The sequence below is a fragment of the Juglans regia genome, chromosome 8 (assembly GCF_001411555.2).
Source record: "Juglans regia cultivar Chandler chromosome 8, Walnut 2.0, whole genome shotgun sequence".
Classification (NCBI taxonomy): domain Eukaryota; kingdom Viridiplantae; phylum Streptophyta; class Magnoliopsida; order Fagales; family Juglandaceae; genus Juglans; species Juglans regia.
Window position 1 is genome coordinate 24,873,424 of NC_049908.1, and position 17,596 is coordinate 24,891,019.

The 17,596-nt window shown below is 37.2% G+C and overlaps 2 protein-coding genes across 3 annotated transcripts; one reads left to right on the plus strand and one right to left on the minus strand.

Annotated features, from left to right (window-relative positions):
• Positions 1-1,882: 1,882 nt before the first annotated feature.
• LOC109008652 (glutaredoxin-C3) lies at positions 1,883-12,702 on the plus strand. Of its 2 annotated transcripts, XR_004802244.1 has the most exons (7): positions 1,930-2,293; positions 9,199-9,411; positions 10,463-10,536; positions 10,628-10,726; positions 10,837-10,998; positions 11,584-12,268; positions 12,404-12,702. XR_004802244.1 is itself a non-coding variant. In XM_035693198.1 (5 exons), exons 2-5 carry the CDS (start codon positions 9,251-9,253, stop codon positions 10,890-10,892), a joined length of 390 nt encoding a protein of 129 aa, XP_035549091.1. In that variant the 5' UTR covers positions 1,883-2,293; positions 9,199-9,250; the 3' UTR covers positions 10,893-11,160. The 2 variants fall into 2 exon arrangements, 1 of the variants encoding a protein (XP_035549091.1); XM_035693198.1 differs by lacking the exons at positions 11,584-12,268; positions 12,404-12,702 and having other exon boundaries at positions 1,883-2,293; positions 10,837-11,160.
• Positions 11,871-16,400, minus strand: LOC109008651 (probable methyltransferase PMT27). The gene is made up of 8 exons (XM_035693197.1): positions 14,623-16,400; positions 14,022-14,171; positions 13,561-13,831; positions 13,335-13,445; positions 13,080-13,254; positions 12,697-12,969; positions 12,393-12,587; positions 11,871-12,315 (listed from the first exon to the last, which is right to left on the minus strand). Exons 1-8 carry the CDS (start codon positions 16,018-16,020, stop codon positions 12,099-12,101), a joined length of 2,790 nt encoding a protein of 929 aa, XP_035549090.1. The 5' UTR covers positions 16,021-16,400; the 3' UTR covers positions 11,871-12,098.
• Between the last annotated feature and the right edge of the window lie 1,196 nt (positions 16,401-17,596).

Here is a 17,596-nt window from a genome sequence, read left to right on the forward strand (position 1 = left end):
ATCACAGCAAGGTCTCTGGGTATTTCGGCACTGAGTATTTCGGCACCTCAAGGTCTTAAATCACAGCAACGTCAAACACTATGAATGGCGTATTAGAGGTAGCTGTAACGTTTGCAACGTGTAGAAAGCATTGACTAGGTATTTCGGTACTTCTCAGATCATTCAGCCATTTTTTTTTTTTTTTACCTCTTCTCAGTTTTGGGTATCTCGGTTCTGGTTTGGTGGTTTTTCGGCAAAGAGGTGCAGAACGAAACAAACAGATGGAGGGAGGGAAGAGAGAGCGGCCGATGCTTACCGGCAGCGACCCGTCATTGAATGTCGACAGAAGGGATAGAGATGTGAGGGAAAGAAATAGAAAGGAGAGAGACCGAGGGAGAGGAAAAAGAGACGTCGGGGATTGTTGCTCAAGGGGTTGTTTCTGGTTTGGTCTTTTTTTTTTTTTTTTTGGAAGAGGAAGATGAAACGGTTGGTTTTGATTTGGATCGAAGGGAGTTCTTCGATGGAGATGGGTTTCATGGGTTGCAGAAAAACGATGAGCAAAAATGGGGACCAAAAATTACTCTATTGTTTGAGAAGACAATAGAACTGATACCAAATATGATGTAGGATAAAAGATGAGAAAGCAATAGATTAGATAAAATAAAGGCGGCAGAGAAGAAAGAAGCCAGGAAAGAAAAAGAAGAAGAAGACAAAGAGAAATGGATGAAAGACGACGGAAGCCTCAATTGTTTTGATCTTCAATGTTTCATTACAAGCATTTAAATAGTAAAAAAAATAATACAAGCCCTAAATAAATCTTAGAAAGTCTATAGAAAGCCCAAGCTCATTAATACAAACTCAAATAAAACATAAGTAAAATAGCAATAATAAAAGATGTCCTCATCAATTTGCATCCGCCAACCAAGCATCAAAAGGATGTTTAGAATAAGAGGGATTCTACTCATTAGCCACTATTCACTCCCACACCTCATACCTACAATTTTTTTTTTCATAAGGTGTGGGATGTGGGATAGTGAATAGTGGCTGATGATAAAAAATTTTCTTTTAGAAAATCCATTTTCCTTCTAATTGATTTAGTTTCCATTATAAACACAATATCGGGAGCTTTTATTTGTATTACATCACGAAACTCACGAACATATCTCTTGGGTTCCCAAGCCTACGAGAGTTTCATTCTAATATTTTCATGGTGACCGGCGGGGCTAAACCTCAGCCTCCGCCTATAACACTTGAATATCCACAAGATCCTCTTCATCCATAAGACAAAATCTCTTAGGATCAGTCCCATCAGAATTAAAATTCAAAGCACCAGAGTTGTTAACTCTTTTAGAAGGAATCAGAAGATTTGGCTTACCCAAATTCCTTTCCGAAGTAGTAGCTGCCTTCCTTTGCCACTGACCACCCCCCGAGGCACCGATCGTTGCTTTTCAGCCTCGCTTCCTTGACTTCAACGTTCCACTGGAATGACTTGAACAAAACTCTCTTCAATTAAGCTCTCAGTCTCGATTTCCTTTAGTTTTTACATTCAGCCCATACAAACTAAAGTTCTTCATGGTAGACCCAGTTTCAGCCCAGTCCATTGGCCATGCCTTAGATTCATCTGCTTACCAACAACGGTATCTAAATTCTTGTTTATTTTCGAAGATGAATAGAGATTAAAATTAAAAGTTAAATAAAATATTATTAGAATATATTTTTTAATATTATTTTTATTTTAAAATTTTAAAATTTAAAATTATTTATTTTATTTTATATAAAAATTTAAGAAATATGTAATAATTAGATGAAATTAAATAAGTTGAGAGAAATTGCAAAAATAAACGAGGGCACTGAAAACCGGCATCTCCATATTAGGCCCAGTTTCAGGCTTTCAGCCCAGTCCACCATCACTGGATTCATCGTCTTTCCAACGACGTCCACCTCCTTCCCCTTTGAATAACTGCCATACCTACCACTTTTCGCAAGGCCTGTTCATCGGATTTTTTCAAAAACAAACCCCCAGTGTCAAAGGGGTTAAAATCCCCATCTCCCCCGTCTCACTCTCTCGCTCTCTCTCTCGTGCCGAGACCCTAGCCTCCCTTCCTCTGCCGAGTGCCGATCGAAGCTCTGATTCCTCGTTGGCCATCGTCTCATCACTTACTCTCCGTCGTTGACTTCTCTCTCTCTCTCTCTCTCTCTCTCGTACCGAAACCCTAGCCTCCTGTCACTCTTTCTCTGCCGACCGAAGCTCTGTTTCCTCGTGGCCGTCGTCTTCATCACTTTTTCGCTCCGTCATCGACGTCAAGAAACCAAGGTTGTTCTCTGCATTTTATTTCGATTTGGGTCTGTTTTATTTTCAAATTTCATGACTGAGTGAGCCGACTTGAAATGGGTTGTGAGAAAACATTAAGTATGAGGAGATTTAAGGACTATCGGTGGTGCCATTGGGCCAAAAGGCCATTGACAAATTTCTCCATTGTTTTTTATAATTACTTTCTACTACTTTATTGGTCTGTATACTATATTTTCTAAGGATCACTGTCAATGCGCTGCTGTAGTGATGTGCTATGTCTGTAACTGCATGTGTTTGAGGATCTTAGTCTTGCTTGTTTGTGCCATTACTGGAAGGAAGGCCCCATCTGGAGAGATTTAGTGAGATTTGTTTTCTGAATCTGAGTCTGTTGTTTTCTAACTTTATTGATCTGTATACTATATTCCTGTTGGTCCCCCTTTCCAAAGCCTAGTTGTTTATTAAATTTGGTGAAATGTTGGTGTTGAAAATAAACTAGTAGCAAGCCATGTGAAAATAAGACTTGTGCACCAGAACTTCTTCATATGTTTCATTGACAAGACTTGTGCTGCAACTTTCCTGTCACCAGTCCAGCTTCCACAACCCCATCTTAGAGCATTAGCATTGGATTAGCTATCTCAAAAGTTAAATTTGGCTACTATGTCACTTTTTGGCTTTTAGCTAATTATTTAAAACTTAAAACTCCACTTTGGATTAGCCATTGCACTCTTTATAATAATAACATTTTATTATTTATTATTTATATTTTTAGTGCAATTTATTTTTTATTTTTTTAAATACTTTTATATTTTCATTTTGATAATCTCCAACAATATCCAACAATCATTTTTATTTTTTTTACATGAGCATATAGTTGTTGCCCAAAATGTCCAAACAAAAACAGCTACACATATATCCCAAAGAAAACCAGCAGCCTAATTCAACCAGCTACACATATCTCAAAGAAAACCTCCTTGATCATTTTCTGGATCCCTCCTCCAAGGAATAATTAGTTCAAGGTGATTGAGAAAGTTCAGGAAGAATATGAAACTTCTAAAAGAAAAGAATGATATTCCACTCACAAACAGCCTGCAAGGAGCATGCTTGGGTTGCTTTTTCTAGGATCATGATTAAGGTTGTTTCCCTGTTCCAAAAGGAAAATGATTGAGGTTTATTCTCTCCAAAGTTAATAGCATGCCTTTTGATCATACATGGAGATTTGCATATGTTTTTTTCTGAATTTAGTTGCATTTGAGAAGAATAATTGATTGATGATTTGCCTATAAATATATGATATGTTTGATTTACAAGGCATGCTATAAAGTAAAGCCTTCCTAACTTCCTCTCGAAGAAATTGAGAATTTTCTTGAACCAAACTGGCAAATCCCTCATGAAACAGATACATGTTGGCTGCCTATTCTCATGTTTTCTCATACCTAAAACAGAAACTGGGAAATGAATTCTATACAATCATTTCAGCACTACGACTATTGTTCACAATCCAACGATCTATACGTTCAGCACTACCACTATTGTTGCCCAAAATTTACAAATCAAATAAAATCACAACTACAAATAGACTGCTCAAGAAAACTACAAATCAAATCACAAGCTTTTAAAAGAGAGAAAAAGAACATGCAAGGATGTTACGGGGATAATTTAGAGATTTGATTTGTCATATTTTAGGAATGTTTTCCTTGATATCTAGATTGTATACAGCATATAATTAGGTTGTAAATAAGTTGGAAATACTTACCTTGTATAGCATTTAGGCGCTGGAAATCTGGCATTATCTATGTAAACCTCTTCTATATAATGAAAGGAAACCCTATGGAAAGGGCATTTAGACCAATTTGACATGGTACCAGAGCCCCTACTCTGATTATCATTTCTCTGTGGTCTTAATCTTTGAGAGTTTTCTGAGTTGCGGCGATAGGAATTTTTTTTCCTTTCTTTGTTCTCGCACGTTGGTGAGGTTCTGAGATTGTGGTGTTCCCTGAGTGTTTTCTCGCACGTCTGTGGGGTTCTGACTTGTGAGCTCATCACCTTGGTGGTTGTCGGTGTTCTTTGGGAGTTGCAAGTGCTATCTTTGTGATAGTCGGCACTTTCTGTGGTGGTTGACAACGTCTGTGGGTGGCTGTGAGGTGGTCGACCGTTTCTGTGGGTGGCTTAGTGGTGGTCGGCAGTTTTTGTGGTGGTCGGCAGCTTCGACTCCTCCTGGCGTGGCTGACGACGACACCTTCTCGTGGGCAAGTATCTGTCGTAAGTCTTGCCGTGCTGTTTGGGTTTGTTGCTGTATTTATCGTGGGCTTCCTTCTGGAGTATCTCTTAGTTCTAAGGCAGGACCTATTGAATTTTTAAGTGGTTTTCATCATGTCTCTTGACAATACTATTGTTTGATTTACTGGCAAAAATTTTCCTACGTGGGCATTTCAATTTAAAATATTCTTAAAAGGAAAAGAATTATCAAATCATCTTGATAGTTCTGTTCGAGTTCTCACTGATGAAAAGGAATTTGCCCAATGGGAGGTTAAGGATGCTAAGGTGATTTCTTGGCTATTGGGAACGATTGAGCCCCATCTTGTCACCAATCTTCGATGTTTTACTACGGCTCAAGCTATGTGGGATTACCTACATCGCATTTATCATCAAGACCACAGTGCTCGAAAATTCCAATTGGAGTTGGAAATTAGCAATTACACTCAAGGTAATTTGACTATTGAGCATTCTGGTTTTATTAACCTTTGGAGCGAGTAATCTGCTATTGCTCATGCTAAGGTTCCCACTGCGGCTCTCGCGGCTCTTCAAGCAGTTCATGCTGAGAGTCAACGCGATCAGTTTTTTATGAGGCTTCGACCTGAATTTGAGCTTGTCCGAGCCAGTTTATTGAACCGTAATCCGGTTCCATACTTGGATATTTGCTTGGGAGATTTATTGCGTGAAGAACAACGGTTATCCACTCAGATGGGTATGACTTTTGAGAAGGTCTTTTCTGAGGCTGTGAATGTAGCCTATGCAGGACAAGGGAGAGGGAAGAATAAGTTGCATTGTTTCAGTTGCAAGGAGTTTGGTCATATTGCTCGCAACTGTCCGAAGAAAGTTTGTAACTACTGCAAGAAAGAGGGTCATATCATCAAAGACTGTCGGGTCTGGCCTCAGAATTGCCAAAGGAAAGAGGGTCAACATTGCTTGTAGGTGCTCCACCCCCTGACGACCCTTTTTGTTCCACTTGGTTAGACCCTACTACTCCCTCAGGAGGCATAGAACAGGTAGGGGGAGCACTACCTTCTGTTACTCCATTTTCATCTTTTGAAAGAAGCTCGTCCGCTTCTTCCAACGTACTCAAAACCCTAGAAGGACCCCCCATCTTCAACTAAAAGTGAACCCTGGAAAAAGATATCAACCCCAATTGCAACTGGTGACTGAGGGCAGTCAGACGGCAAATCAGCATGAATAGTGATGCCGGCATCCGACGACCCTATTTGTGACGGCGTTGAAGTGCCCTTTGTTGCCGCACTTCAGGCCTTCAAACCTGTAGGATCTACCCCCCGCCCCCCACGTTTGTTTTCAACCCACCACCCAAACCCAAACCCATGACCAAGTCCAACTCCTTATCCACATTAATCATAAGATCTCCCATATACTCCATAACGCCCGTCAATTGAGCTTTAACAACCCACAAGACCCCCGCCACTTCTCACACACTCAAACACTTGATCGAGGCAGTCATTCCACCCTGCACCACATGGTGCTTACCCTCCACTTCTCCCAATTTCACTCAACAACTTTTGTCTCCTACAAGTGTCTTACCCTTTTCGTCCGTTGCGGAGCTATTCTCAACCAGACTAGCCGCCTGTGACCTCAACATTGAGGCATACAAGGCACCTTTGACCCAGGAAGGCCTTCCCACTATCTTTCCATCAATGAACTCCCCTCTGTTTGCATGCTTTAGAACAATGGCTTTGGACCCAGTGGCGTTTTGAATGGAATTCAGAAAACCTTTCCATCCGATGCCATTTGCGCCTTTAGGGATCACTAACAAACCTTTCCTCCTCACATTCCGGAATTCTGAAAGTTGCAAAAAACTGCCCCTTGCGTTAATATGATGTTGAATGATGAGAACTCCATCACCCATCCTTAACTACTTAATTTTGTTTTGGGATTTTCTTGTTATGTAAGAAGTGATGAGAAAATCTGTCGTTGCTAATCCATGTTTTCATTTCTTTTTCTTCTTCACCTTAAACCCAAGAACGCGAGGCATACGAGAAATAAAACAGCAGAAAATGAAACCTGCTTCAGCCTATACGAGAATCATCATACTGATACCTTTCCCCTTTTTTAAAATACATACCCATTAATCTTTTTCAGCCATGGACCACAACCCAAGTGAATAATTCCCACCAACCCACTAACTTCAACACGAGATCAAACTCAAATACTGCAATCAAACTCAACCAAATTTCACACAAAGAATCTCACCCAAGAAAATGAAATATTAAGAGAAAGAGAGTAAGAGAAAACTCACCTTGAGAAGGGGCTTCGGTGTGAGCAGTGCCAAGGAGGAGCTGCCGACAGGAACGAGCTGGCGAGGAGGATGAACTAGCGAGGGTGTTGGTTTATGGCGACGGGCCATTAAAAGTCTTGGATGGAGTTGTTTATGGCAACGGGGAAGAGCTAGAGTGAAAAAAACACAGAGGAACAATCACGAGCCGCGGGAAAGAAATGAAGAGGAAATAATAAAAAAACATAGATGACTTTGCTACAGTTCACTTCATATATGACTTGGGGAATGAATTTACTGTAGGTCATATGGTGGATAACTTTCATTTAACTAATCCAATGTGGCTCAAATTCTGGAAGAATTAATTAAATTAATAGCTACATTGGCATTTGGCCAAGCCAATGCCAGTTCTCTTAGGGTGAGATTAATCTGATAATTAATTGTCACATAATAAGATTTCAGTTACTTTACATCTTAATTTTAGGAGATATTAATGTTGCATTATGATTGCTAATATCATATTAAGTTTTACAAATATGATATGAAAAAATAAAAATTTACCCATATATAATCTATCTCATATTAATATATATATATTTCCTGATGTGATAGCATAGCCTAGGGTCATTAATGTGCCTTATCTTCAAGTTTAGATCTAGCTGACCTTAGATTTGATAATTAAATTAAGATTCTTTATAATTTTTGTTTGAAATATAGCATCTAAAGCGGAAGATATATATATATATCTATCCTACAACGTTCATTAAGTATTTGATGATGTCTACAAGACTAAAAAAAACAACAGAATTCATCTCATGTGTTGAACTTCTTTCACTCTAGGCCTTAAAATTTGTATAGAAACTCTTAATAATTATAATTATGAATGATATATTGGGCAGATTCTGGAACTGACCAAGCTAATTATAATGGAAGAGCTGTATTTTCCATTATTAACATTAATAATTATGTGGAATTGCTTAATATTTTATAACCAACTTTATAACCTTTTAAATTGCATGCAACTTTACCAATAAATGTTTAATTGGAAACTGAGTAAATTAATATGCTAATTATACCAAAAAATAAAAATAAAAACAAAACTGCGGCATTATTAAGTAAGAGTCTAGTGAACTTACAGAGACCTTGCTTGAACAACACAGCATCATGCACTTTCTAATTAAAATACAAAAACTTTCATCCAAGTATTTGCTGAGTTTTTCGTACAAAAACTAAATAAACTTCCAACAAATTCCAAAACACATCTTACAAAAATCTTATTTAATCAGGTTTTCAAACCTACCACACAAATCCTAATTAAAATACAAATAAAAAAAGTCGTGCAGGAATATTCAGTTTCCAACTGCCTATTTTTACATAATTTTTTTAAATTTTCAAATTGTTGTCTTTCTATTTTTAAGTCAGCCCACTTTATCTTAAAAACTGCTGTCTTTATCTTAAAAACTTGTATTTTTTTTTAATTATTATTTCCCATAATGTATGGTGGTTGTCAGCCCACTTTGCCAATTAGATCAGTGTTTGATTATTTATGTTATTGTGTTTGATTATTTATTTGTTATATTTGATTATCTGTGTTTGATTATTTATTATACTGTATTTGGTGATCTTTATACTCAATAACAAATGGAAGAAGATTCTATGAGTTGTAATATTGGTACAACCAGGGGGTTGGTGGTGACTCCTCTTCTATTCCAGTGGATGTGGAGGAGCATGTGAGTCTTCCAACCCCTTCATCCACATATACACAACACCCTATCCGTTCCATCCCATATTTACCCAAGAAATCCAAAAAAACACCTAGCAATCAATCGGTGGTATGGGAACAATTTACTAGAGTGGAATCGACTGACCGTGATAGGTATAAAAAGTACAACTCAAGTACACGAGGAATACAAGTGATACAACTATCTAGAATATATGTTAATATGGTAAGTTATTTTATAATATAAGTATATATTTATATTATTGGTATATGCTATGAGTATATGGTTAACTTAAGTATATATTATAATACAAGCATTTAGTAATATTTATAGAGGTTTTTATCACACGCATACACATATATATGCTGTATATTATACAGGTAATACTTATATTAATCAACTCTATTTGTTAAGTTATATAATTAACTATTTTGTATAAAGATATAATATGTGTATAGTTTTTTAAAAGATTAATTTTCAATTCAAAGTTGGACTCGAAGTTGGAGCTTTTTCAGAGGCCTATTGACATCAAAAAGCTCAAACTCCGATCAGATTCTTAGATCTCTATCAGAGTGTGAATCTAATTAGAATGGAGTAAAAACGGATATGTACCGACCCAGGGAAGGCCCAAGCCACATTTGGGTCTCTACTCCAGAAAGAATAGTCAAAGTTCGTGAGCTCTAAATATCTATAATGTATATTGTCAGATTTGAAATCTCAGAAAACGACGCCAGTGTTGACTGAAGATCAGCCAGGAAGATGGGCAGGGTTCAATTGAGCCTTGTAGTTGCAATGTTCAGCATGGTGCTATTAATTGGGCAAGTAGCAAAGGAAGCCAAAGCCTCCAGTTCCACTTCTGCCTTTGTGCAGAACGCTATCTACTCCAACAAGATCACCATCTTCTCTAAATCCTACTGCCCGTAGGTGATCAATACCTTTTCTTTTCTTTTTTTTCAATTACTATATGGTTGGAACTAGGTTGTAGATTTGTTGCTGTTCTGAATTCTAATACTCCAGATTTTCTATAATTAGCCAAGTTTTTGAAATCCTTGAAAAGTCTAGAGGCATTATTACCACCGTTGGAATTATGAGATATGAACACAATTTATTTTTTAATGGTCAGCTTTATTTTAAAATTGGATTTGGTTGTATTTTTTTTCCATATGGTAAGATTTCGTGAAATTAATGAGAATCTTGGCAGATTTTTTGAATTCTGAGACATGGGGGTTCCAATTTCAGTGAACAAAACGTATTATTACATAAAACTTGAAGATTTTCTTGGTTGTGTCCATGCAGTATGCTTATGAGTACATGCATTCTTTCTAGAACAAAGCATAAATAGTTGTGGAATTGGTATTTAGGTCTTTAGCGATATGATATACTGTCAGCTTTTATCTCTTAAATTTATGTAAATATGTGAAAAATTAAAATTATGGATAAGCAGGTAGTGGAATTTGGTTTGCATCATCTGGTATTCATTTAGGGCTTTAAAAACAATTGAATTCAAATATAAGTGCTTTTGCTTGCCATGTGGGGTGAGAAGGTGCCCTGGCTGCCATGTCAGAGCTGGGGAAGTTAAAGCAGGATGTCTGGTGTGACATTGTACCTATGGACGTATTACTTATCCTACTCGGAAGACCATGGTAAGGGACAAACACAAAAGATGCTCAAGTAGAAGCCAAATTGTTGATGACATAAAAAAAACAATCAAGTTATTGCTATTAGCTGTTCCACGATTTAATACAACTTGGGATGTTAAAATCAATATGCTGTCATTAGTTTCACACTTCGATTTGCAATTGTACACATAAAAGTTAAGGACTCCTTTTTCAGTCTCCAGAATTGCAACCAAATCTTTTATACTAGCTGTCTGTCTTTGCTCTCTCTCTCTCCCCCACCCCCGTGTGCGTATGTGTGTGGAAACAAGTGACGTGGAATAAGGAGTACTTTCTTGCTTTACATTGTTGCTAGGTACTGCTTGCGTGCCAAGCACATATTCAGTGAACTACATGAGCAACCTTTTGTTGTTGAGCTTGATCTCCGAGGTATCTATTACCAGGATTCGTTTTTCTTACCTGCTATTTTTGGATGTGCTAGTGTTTTATATAATGGCCATCATCATGAATTTGTGTGCAGATGACGGAGGGCAGATTCAGAATGTTATTCTGGATATGGTTGGCCGAAGCACTGTCCCTCAAGTTTTTGTGAATGGGAAGCATATCGGTGGCTCTGATGGTTACCTCTTAGCTCTTTATTTTTGTCAAAAAAGCCAAAATGTTTTTTCTTCTCTTGTAGCCTCAAAATCCATTTTTCTCTCTTTGTTGAACTGTTGTTTTGTAATTCAGATCTCAGAGCTGCGGTCTTGAGTGGTCAATTGCAGAAAGTTCTTGGCACGAGCTGATGTGACACTGGGCTCAAATGGAAGCATATGCTATGTTGCTGGTTATGAGATGGAAAGCTTTATCTTTGCAAAATGAGCTAAATATTACAGTGAGAGTGTCTGTTAGGTATGTGATAAAAGCAAGTTTTGGACACTTGGTTTATCTGTGTGCTGGAGCAGTGCATGTTGAAATTTGGCGTTGTGAATATCATAAAGCCGTGTATGCAACTCTGAGAATTGCATCCTTTATTCATTCTGCAGATCGATTTGCATAATTTGGTATCATTCAGTACTGTGTCATATAGCAATTCCGCTTGTACATCAGATGATCTTGTAGACGTGTCACAAAATGACTAGTATCACTCAACAACAATGCTGGAGCCATAAATCTTAAGGAGAAGTGTTATAGTTAGTCACGAAGAGATCCCACAAAAGCAAACTCACAAATTCACATAGTTTCATATAAAACGTTAGATCTACTTTATAACAAAATAGTTTTTAAAATTTAAAGTACTACATCAAGGAATATCAGTTTGTGAATTTAGCTTTGATCCATCTATGGTGCTAAAACATTTTTCAATCTTAAAACATGGAACCTATCATAATGATTTTAAAAAATTCAAAAAATTCGGGGAAGTGGTTACCTTACTTGACAGATTAGAACCTAGAGATTCTTAAGACTTTAGGTATTCATCAATGTCTGAATTCACAGGATTGACAGAAGAATGAATCATCGCCTGTCTTTAATTCCATTGAAGAACTTCTCTGCTCAGTTGGAGAGAGATGTCTCTCATCTTCAGGTAATAAGCTTCAAATTGTATTATGTGTGTAATCCGGTTCTGTTTGTGGATTTTCAAATAAAATTTTTTTGATCCATTCCATCTCCACCTGCTAATTTAGGTTTAATATATATTCTATTAAACTATTGTGCGGCGGCTGTATTGTATCTTTGATTATCATAGCACACTAAGGAGATAGGGATGAGGACTTGCTATATGGTTTTAATTGCCCTTGAACCGGGACAAGGAAATATGCTCTTCATTTTCGTAGTGACCAAGAAACATTGCTTTCCATGACATGATTAATGTCCAAAACTTCATTAACATCAGCTTAGGAACAGACAACTTCAACAAAATCACAACCTTCCTTATTAGACCAAAATATATTACACACTCCAAAGAGATGACAGCCTTTTCAGAATGTCAAATGCTGCTGTGTTACTACTGATTAGGAAGGCTCTACATATGTATCCGGTCGCCAATTACCTTTCTGTGCACTGAGCATCCCTTCTTGGTTCTTGGAGAAGGTTAAATGAACCTCCCAGTGCAAAGATTTCAGCAAGTTCTCAACTTCCCCAATTGTGTTCGACTCATCACGAACAATCAACTTGCCTCCAGGTCTGACTATTCTATCCACCTCTACCATTACAGGAGCAAGTTTGCACCTGATTAAAGCACAAACATGCACCACAACTTAGTCGACATTATCAATAATGCATGCAATAATTCAAACGTTTCTTACCTCTTTTTCAGCTTTGAGAAAAGATGATCCGCATGCAGTAGGTCATAAGTGCGTGGGTACGTGCTGAAGGATTCACACCAGTCATGGTATATCCCAAAAAGGCCTCGTTCATAGATTATGGGAAGCGTATCTGGCGAGTCTATGTTCACCACATTCAACACCCATACTCGAAGATCCTTCAGAGCAGCGGCAAACCTGCACGCGGAATATCCCATAAGTACCTTAGATGTATGATGAGCCATGATATATACATGCATGGACGCATTAAACATATGAAAAGTAGATAAAACATCAATAATATTACCCTCCATAGACAGCTCTCATGTCCATGACATTTCTCACATTGGACCAAGTGATACCCAAACTAGTCACATATGACTTGCTCACCACTTGTTTCCAGTGTTCATGGTCTGCTGCAAAGTCTTGCGGAGCTGGTTTCCCATATATACCCATTTGGGAGCTATTTAACCAGTAAGGAGGTGTTTGCAATCGACGAGGCCAAGCCTCGGGCCATTGGGTTCCTCTCTCAGCCTCATCAACAGGCACTCGATGCATGCATGACTGCAGAGGCACATGCCTGGAAATGGTCCGTCAAAGAAATAAATCAAACCAAGTGATTATAACAATAACATATATAACATGTCAAAACCAAGTCATTATTAGTTGTTACAGACATTGGAATCATACCAGGCAGCATTTGGATCATCATCATTTTTGCACATTGGTGGACGTTTCTGCTTTCTTTGGTCATAGCAATTATTTGAGCTCGGTTTGCGATAGATTGCAGCACTAATTGAATTAAGTTTATCCTTCTTGATGGTTACAAGCTCCCAACACATGGAGTTCGTAAGTGAAGACATTTCTAGATAAATGAATAACATGTCAGCGTAAGGTAGATCCTTAACTGCCTATAGATAAAGAAAATTTGATCAGTATTCCTACCTTTCCAGATTTCCACATCTTCTTTGAGCTTCTGGTACACCGGAGTAGCCGACCAGACGAAATAACCTCCTGGCCTTAGAACTCGGTTCAACTCCAAAAGAAGCATGCCACCTACACCAAAGTTTGATATTCTTAGCAAACCATTTAATCCCAAACCACGAGCAACAAGGTAAAAACATGGTCAGACTTGTGAAGATTAATTGCAATTGCAAGTACTGATCAGAACCTTCTGCATGCCAAGGCACTCTGCAGCGTGCACAATGCACAAGATCAAAGACCCTGCTTGGGAAAGGAAGCCGCTGGGAACCCATGACAGCAGATATTGCAGGTATTCCCCTTTCCAGGGCAAACTGAACTTGAGCCTCGTGTTCATCTTTGGGTGCAAAAGACATGGTAAGAACATCTCTTTCGAAAAGATAACCGCCAAAGCTAGCAACCCCGCAGCCAACATCCAAAATCACTCGAGTGTGCTTCCCCCATGCAATGTTAGGTATCGACTGCAGCAGCCACACCAAATGAAGACCGAGACTGAGGCATGGACACATAACAAAGAAGGAAAAAGCGACAAATCAAGAAGTCGAGTGAAAACAAGCACAATTCAAGCGATCATGATCATATATGGTTTATAATACTTGATACTCAGTTGACATGATCCGTTGGATCATGATGATCAGCTAGCTTAGCTACCTGTTGAAGAAAATCAATGTAGTGTAGCGCGCCGTGTATGAATTGGGTCCCTCCACCAGGGAATGTCAAGAACTCACCCGTCACCTTCACCCAGTTTTGGTGTCCCTTCACCTCTGCGAGCTTCGCATGCGGCACATTGTGATACCATATCTGCCGGATTGCAATGTGAAACTGAGTCACTTATAACCAACCAAAATAAAAGGATATGACTCTTAATTCCTTTTTTGTTTTCTTTTTTGTCGACTCTTAACCATCCTCCATCACTTTTATTGATAGTTTTTTTATCAAAAAAATAATATTTACTATAACTATCTAAGCGTCGTGTATTTTAAAAAAATAATAATAAATATGAAATCTATTTAAAAAAATTAATTTTTTTTAATAATTACGTAGTAGTTACACAATCCATAATTATATATAAATTTTTTTTTTTTTTTTTTTATCTTCTCATTTTGTATATGTTTTCTATATTATATTTGATTGTAGAAAGTCCATTGTCGGGATCTTAGATGCTCTTTACTTGTATTTGATCACTTTTGGAATCTATAAAATCTTACTTAAAAATGGGAAAAAAAGATGGAACACCTAAAAAAGCACGTACCTTGTCTCTGCTTTTGGGCCACATGATGGGCGTTTTGTACCCCTCTGGTGGTGGGACCAGACACATAGGTCCCTCCTCAGGGCAATGCCTTTCTCGGTGCTCGAAGTGTTTGGTCGTGCGTAATTTTTTCAATGCTTTCTCGTTGTCCAAACAAGGTATGTAATCAGTCCCAGCCGTGACGTTACATAGATGCCACGTGTACCCGTAGATGCTCCCAATGACGTTAGATTCGTCCTTGCGTCTTTCTTTTTCGTTCTCAGATTGAGCTGCTTGAGTCGACCACGACTTCTTTGACTCCTTCGACTCTTTTGGAATCCCTGTGTTCCCCCCACCTGGAAATGCCTCACCTGCATTTAAATCTACGGACTTACTTTCTGTCTTCTCCTCTTTGGCTTCTTGGATGGAGCTGTTCTCTTCTTGTTGTTGGACTTCTTGAGTTTCACCTTTGTTTTGTTCTGATTCTTGATTCTCGTCTACTTCGTGGGATTCTTTGGGTACCTCATTAGTCTCATCTTGAAATTCTTGCTGTGTTCGTTGTTTCTGTGGAACGTCGTGGTTTTCTTCTTCTTTTTCAGTGTCTTCTTTCTGTTTTTCTTGTATTTGACCTTCATCGTTCTTAGATTCTTGGGAGCTTTCATCTTCACTTTGCTGCTGTTGTAGACGTTGTTCTTGATCTCCACTTGGTATTTGATTCTGAGACTCCGAAGGATTTTTGTTTTCCTGGCTTTCAAAAGATTGTTGTTGCTGTTGATCTTCATTAGGCCTTTGGTGCTCTGATTGTTGTGACTGAGTGTTAGTGTTAGTGCTCTCGTCAACCTTTTGATTTCCTTGATCACTTTCTTCATTACCCATTTTCTGGCTTTCGACGGCTTCTAATTGGTTTTCAGTGAAAGAGCTTTCTTCAGATATCTGCTTTTCATTTTCCTTTTGCTTTTCTTGCGCTTTAGAAGATTCTTTTTCTTTCCCCTGTAAATCTTGTGAATTTTCTTGCGCTTCATTTACACCATCGACAGCATAATTGACTACGTTCGGGTCCTTCGAATCACCTGGCAATGAATCCAACTTCTGATCCTCTGGCTGAGACTTACTCTTGTCGTCCTTAGATTCCTCACGATGATCATCAGACTTAATGGCGTCATCAGGGAGATCACCTGGATTGTCTTCAAAAGCAGAAGAATCTTTTTTAACATCGGACCTGGTGGTGGATTCATCTTCTGGAGTACTAGTACTGGTGGCAATGTCACTGGCATTTTGTGGGGGAGTTACAGAGTTGGAGGTTAGCATCCATATCGCCAAAACACACAGCCCTAGAAACACCACCATTGTTATTGTGGATCCGTATGAAGATGAAGATGATGAGGAAGACCGCTTGCTATTTCGCGACTTTCCCAACGCCATGCTCTTGATCTGTTAGCTAGAGAGAGAGAGAGCATAAGAGGGTTTGAGCTCGTAGATCGAGTATGATGATGAAAATGGAAAATGATTTGGTGGGAGAGAGGATTTGGGTTATGTTTGTGGAGGATGAAGATGAACGTGGAATCACTTGGAGATCAGACAGAAGCATTCTAACTTGGAATATCTCAAGATCCATAGGAGTAGGAGAAGGGAAATTTGTTATCTTATTTAAAGGCCGCAGACTAGCTATGATCTTGCAAGAAAGACGAGGATTAATCGGGCTTTAGATATGAAGAATGTTAGAATTAGTAGCAAGGTCACGAGACGGATCGAGATCAAGCCCAATCACGGTATGAGAAATTTGTTCAGTTTCAAAAAATTATATGGAGATTTATGTCGGTTTAGATATAGAAACGATTTTATTTCATCTCGTCTTATCGTTATAATTTTTTAAAATTTTTATATAAAATATAATAAATAATTTAATTTTTTTAAATATCAAAATAATAATAATATAATAATATTTTATTTAACTTTAAATTTTTATCTAAAATTATTTTATCTCATTTTACTATTTAAACGGGATCTTATTGATGATAGAATGACAAACATAATAAAATCACACGTTGATTAAATGGAAGTATGAGATGTAAGACTTCTATGTAAAATTTCTCTTAGGCCAATGTATAGTATAGAACACATCATGATGTGTAAGGCTTCTATGGCGGTTCAAAGTAGCGGAACTAGACATATTTTCGTGGGAGGCCAATTTTTCTAATATGTAATATTTTTGTAAAATAAAAAAATAAATCTTAAGTTTAATTCCACGTTAAATTATAAGATCATAACTATATATAAAATTAGCATTTCGTTAAAATTATGTAATTTAAAGAGAGCTTTCATTTCGAATGAAAAGATTTATAACTTAGCATCCCTTTAAATTAATGAAAAAATTTAATTATAAGCGATTCTGCGCATTAATATGCGTACACATTCAATATGATTAGTCAGAAAGTAAATTTTATTGAAAATATTATTAATTTGAATTTAGAATATGAAGACAAAAATATTAATACGTAGATTAGTACGCAAACTTGTTTATACATAACAAAACTCTTAATTTATTATAATAGTCTTTTATGGAATAATTATGGAATAATATTCATTCATTATCATTTTATAATAATATTTTTAGAGATTTTGCTCGCAATAAAATCTAATAGGTGATTTTTTTCATAAAGAAATTATAGTTGTAATCGTAAGTACACAAGCGTCGTACAATCACTTTAAAAAAAGTGAATAAATATGAGATTTACATGAAAAAATAATAATTTTTTAATAGTAGATTCCATTCTATTTCAAAACGATTACACGATATTTACGTACTCCATAATTATATGTAGCATTACTCTTTTTCATAATTAAGGGCAACGTTGTGCACTTTATATTGTAATTACTTAGTATCCGAGATAATTTGATATTATCTTGATTTATTTTTCATAATAATTAAGGTATTTATTTTATCACATCATTTTCATGTAATTTTTTTATAAATTAGAATATATGTCTTGTATTCAGT

Excerpts from the sequence above, each read along its gene's own strand:
- LOC109008652 (XM_035693198.1), top strand. The coding sequence starts at position 9,251 with ATGGGCAGGGTTCAATTGAGCCTTGTAGTTGCAATGTTCAGCATGGTG. Across the intron at positions 9,412-10,462 it reads TTCTCTAAATCCTACTGCCC|GTACTGCTTGCGTGCCAAGC; the intron begins GTAGGTGATCAA and ends CATTGTTGCTAG. Across the intron at positions 10,727-10,836 it reads GCATATCGGTGGCTCTGATG|ATCTCAGAGCTGCGGTCTTG; the intron begins GTTACCTCTTAG and ends TTTGTAATTCAG.
- LOC109008651 (XM_035693197.1), bottom strand. The coding sequence starts at position 16,020 with ATGGCGTTGGGAAAGTCGCGAAATAGCAAGCGGTCTTCCTCATCATCT. Across the intron at positions 14,172-14,622 it reads GGCCCAAAAGCAGAGACAAG|ATATGGTATCACAATGTGCC; the intron begins GTACGTGCTTTT and ends GCAATCCGGCAG. Across the intron at positions 13,832-14,021 it reads ACATTGATTTTCTTCAACAG|TCGATACCTAACATTGCATG; the intron begins GTAGCTAAGCTA and ends TGGCTGCTGCAG.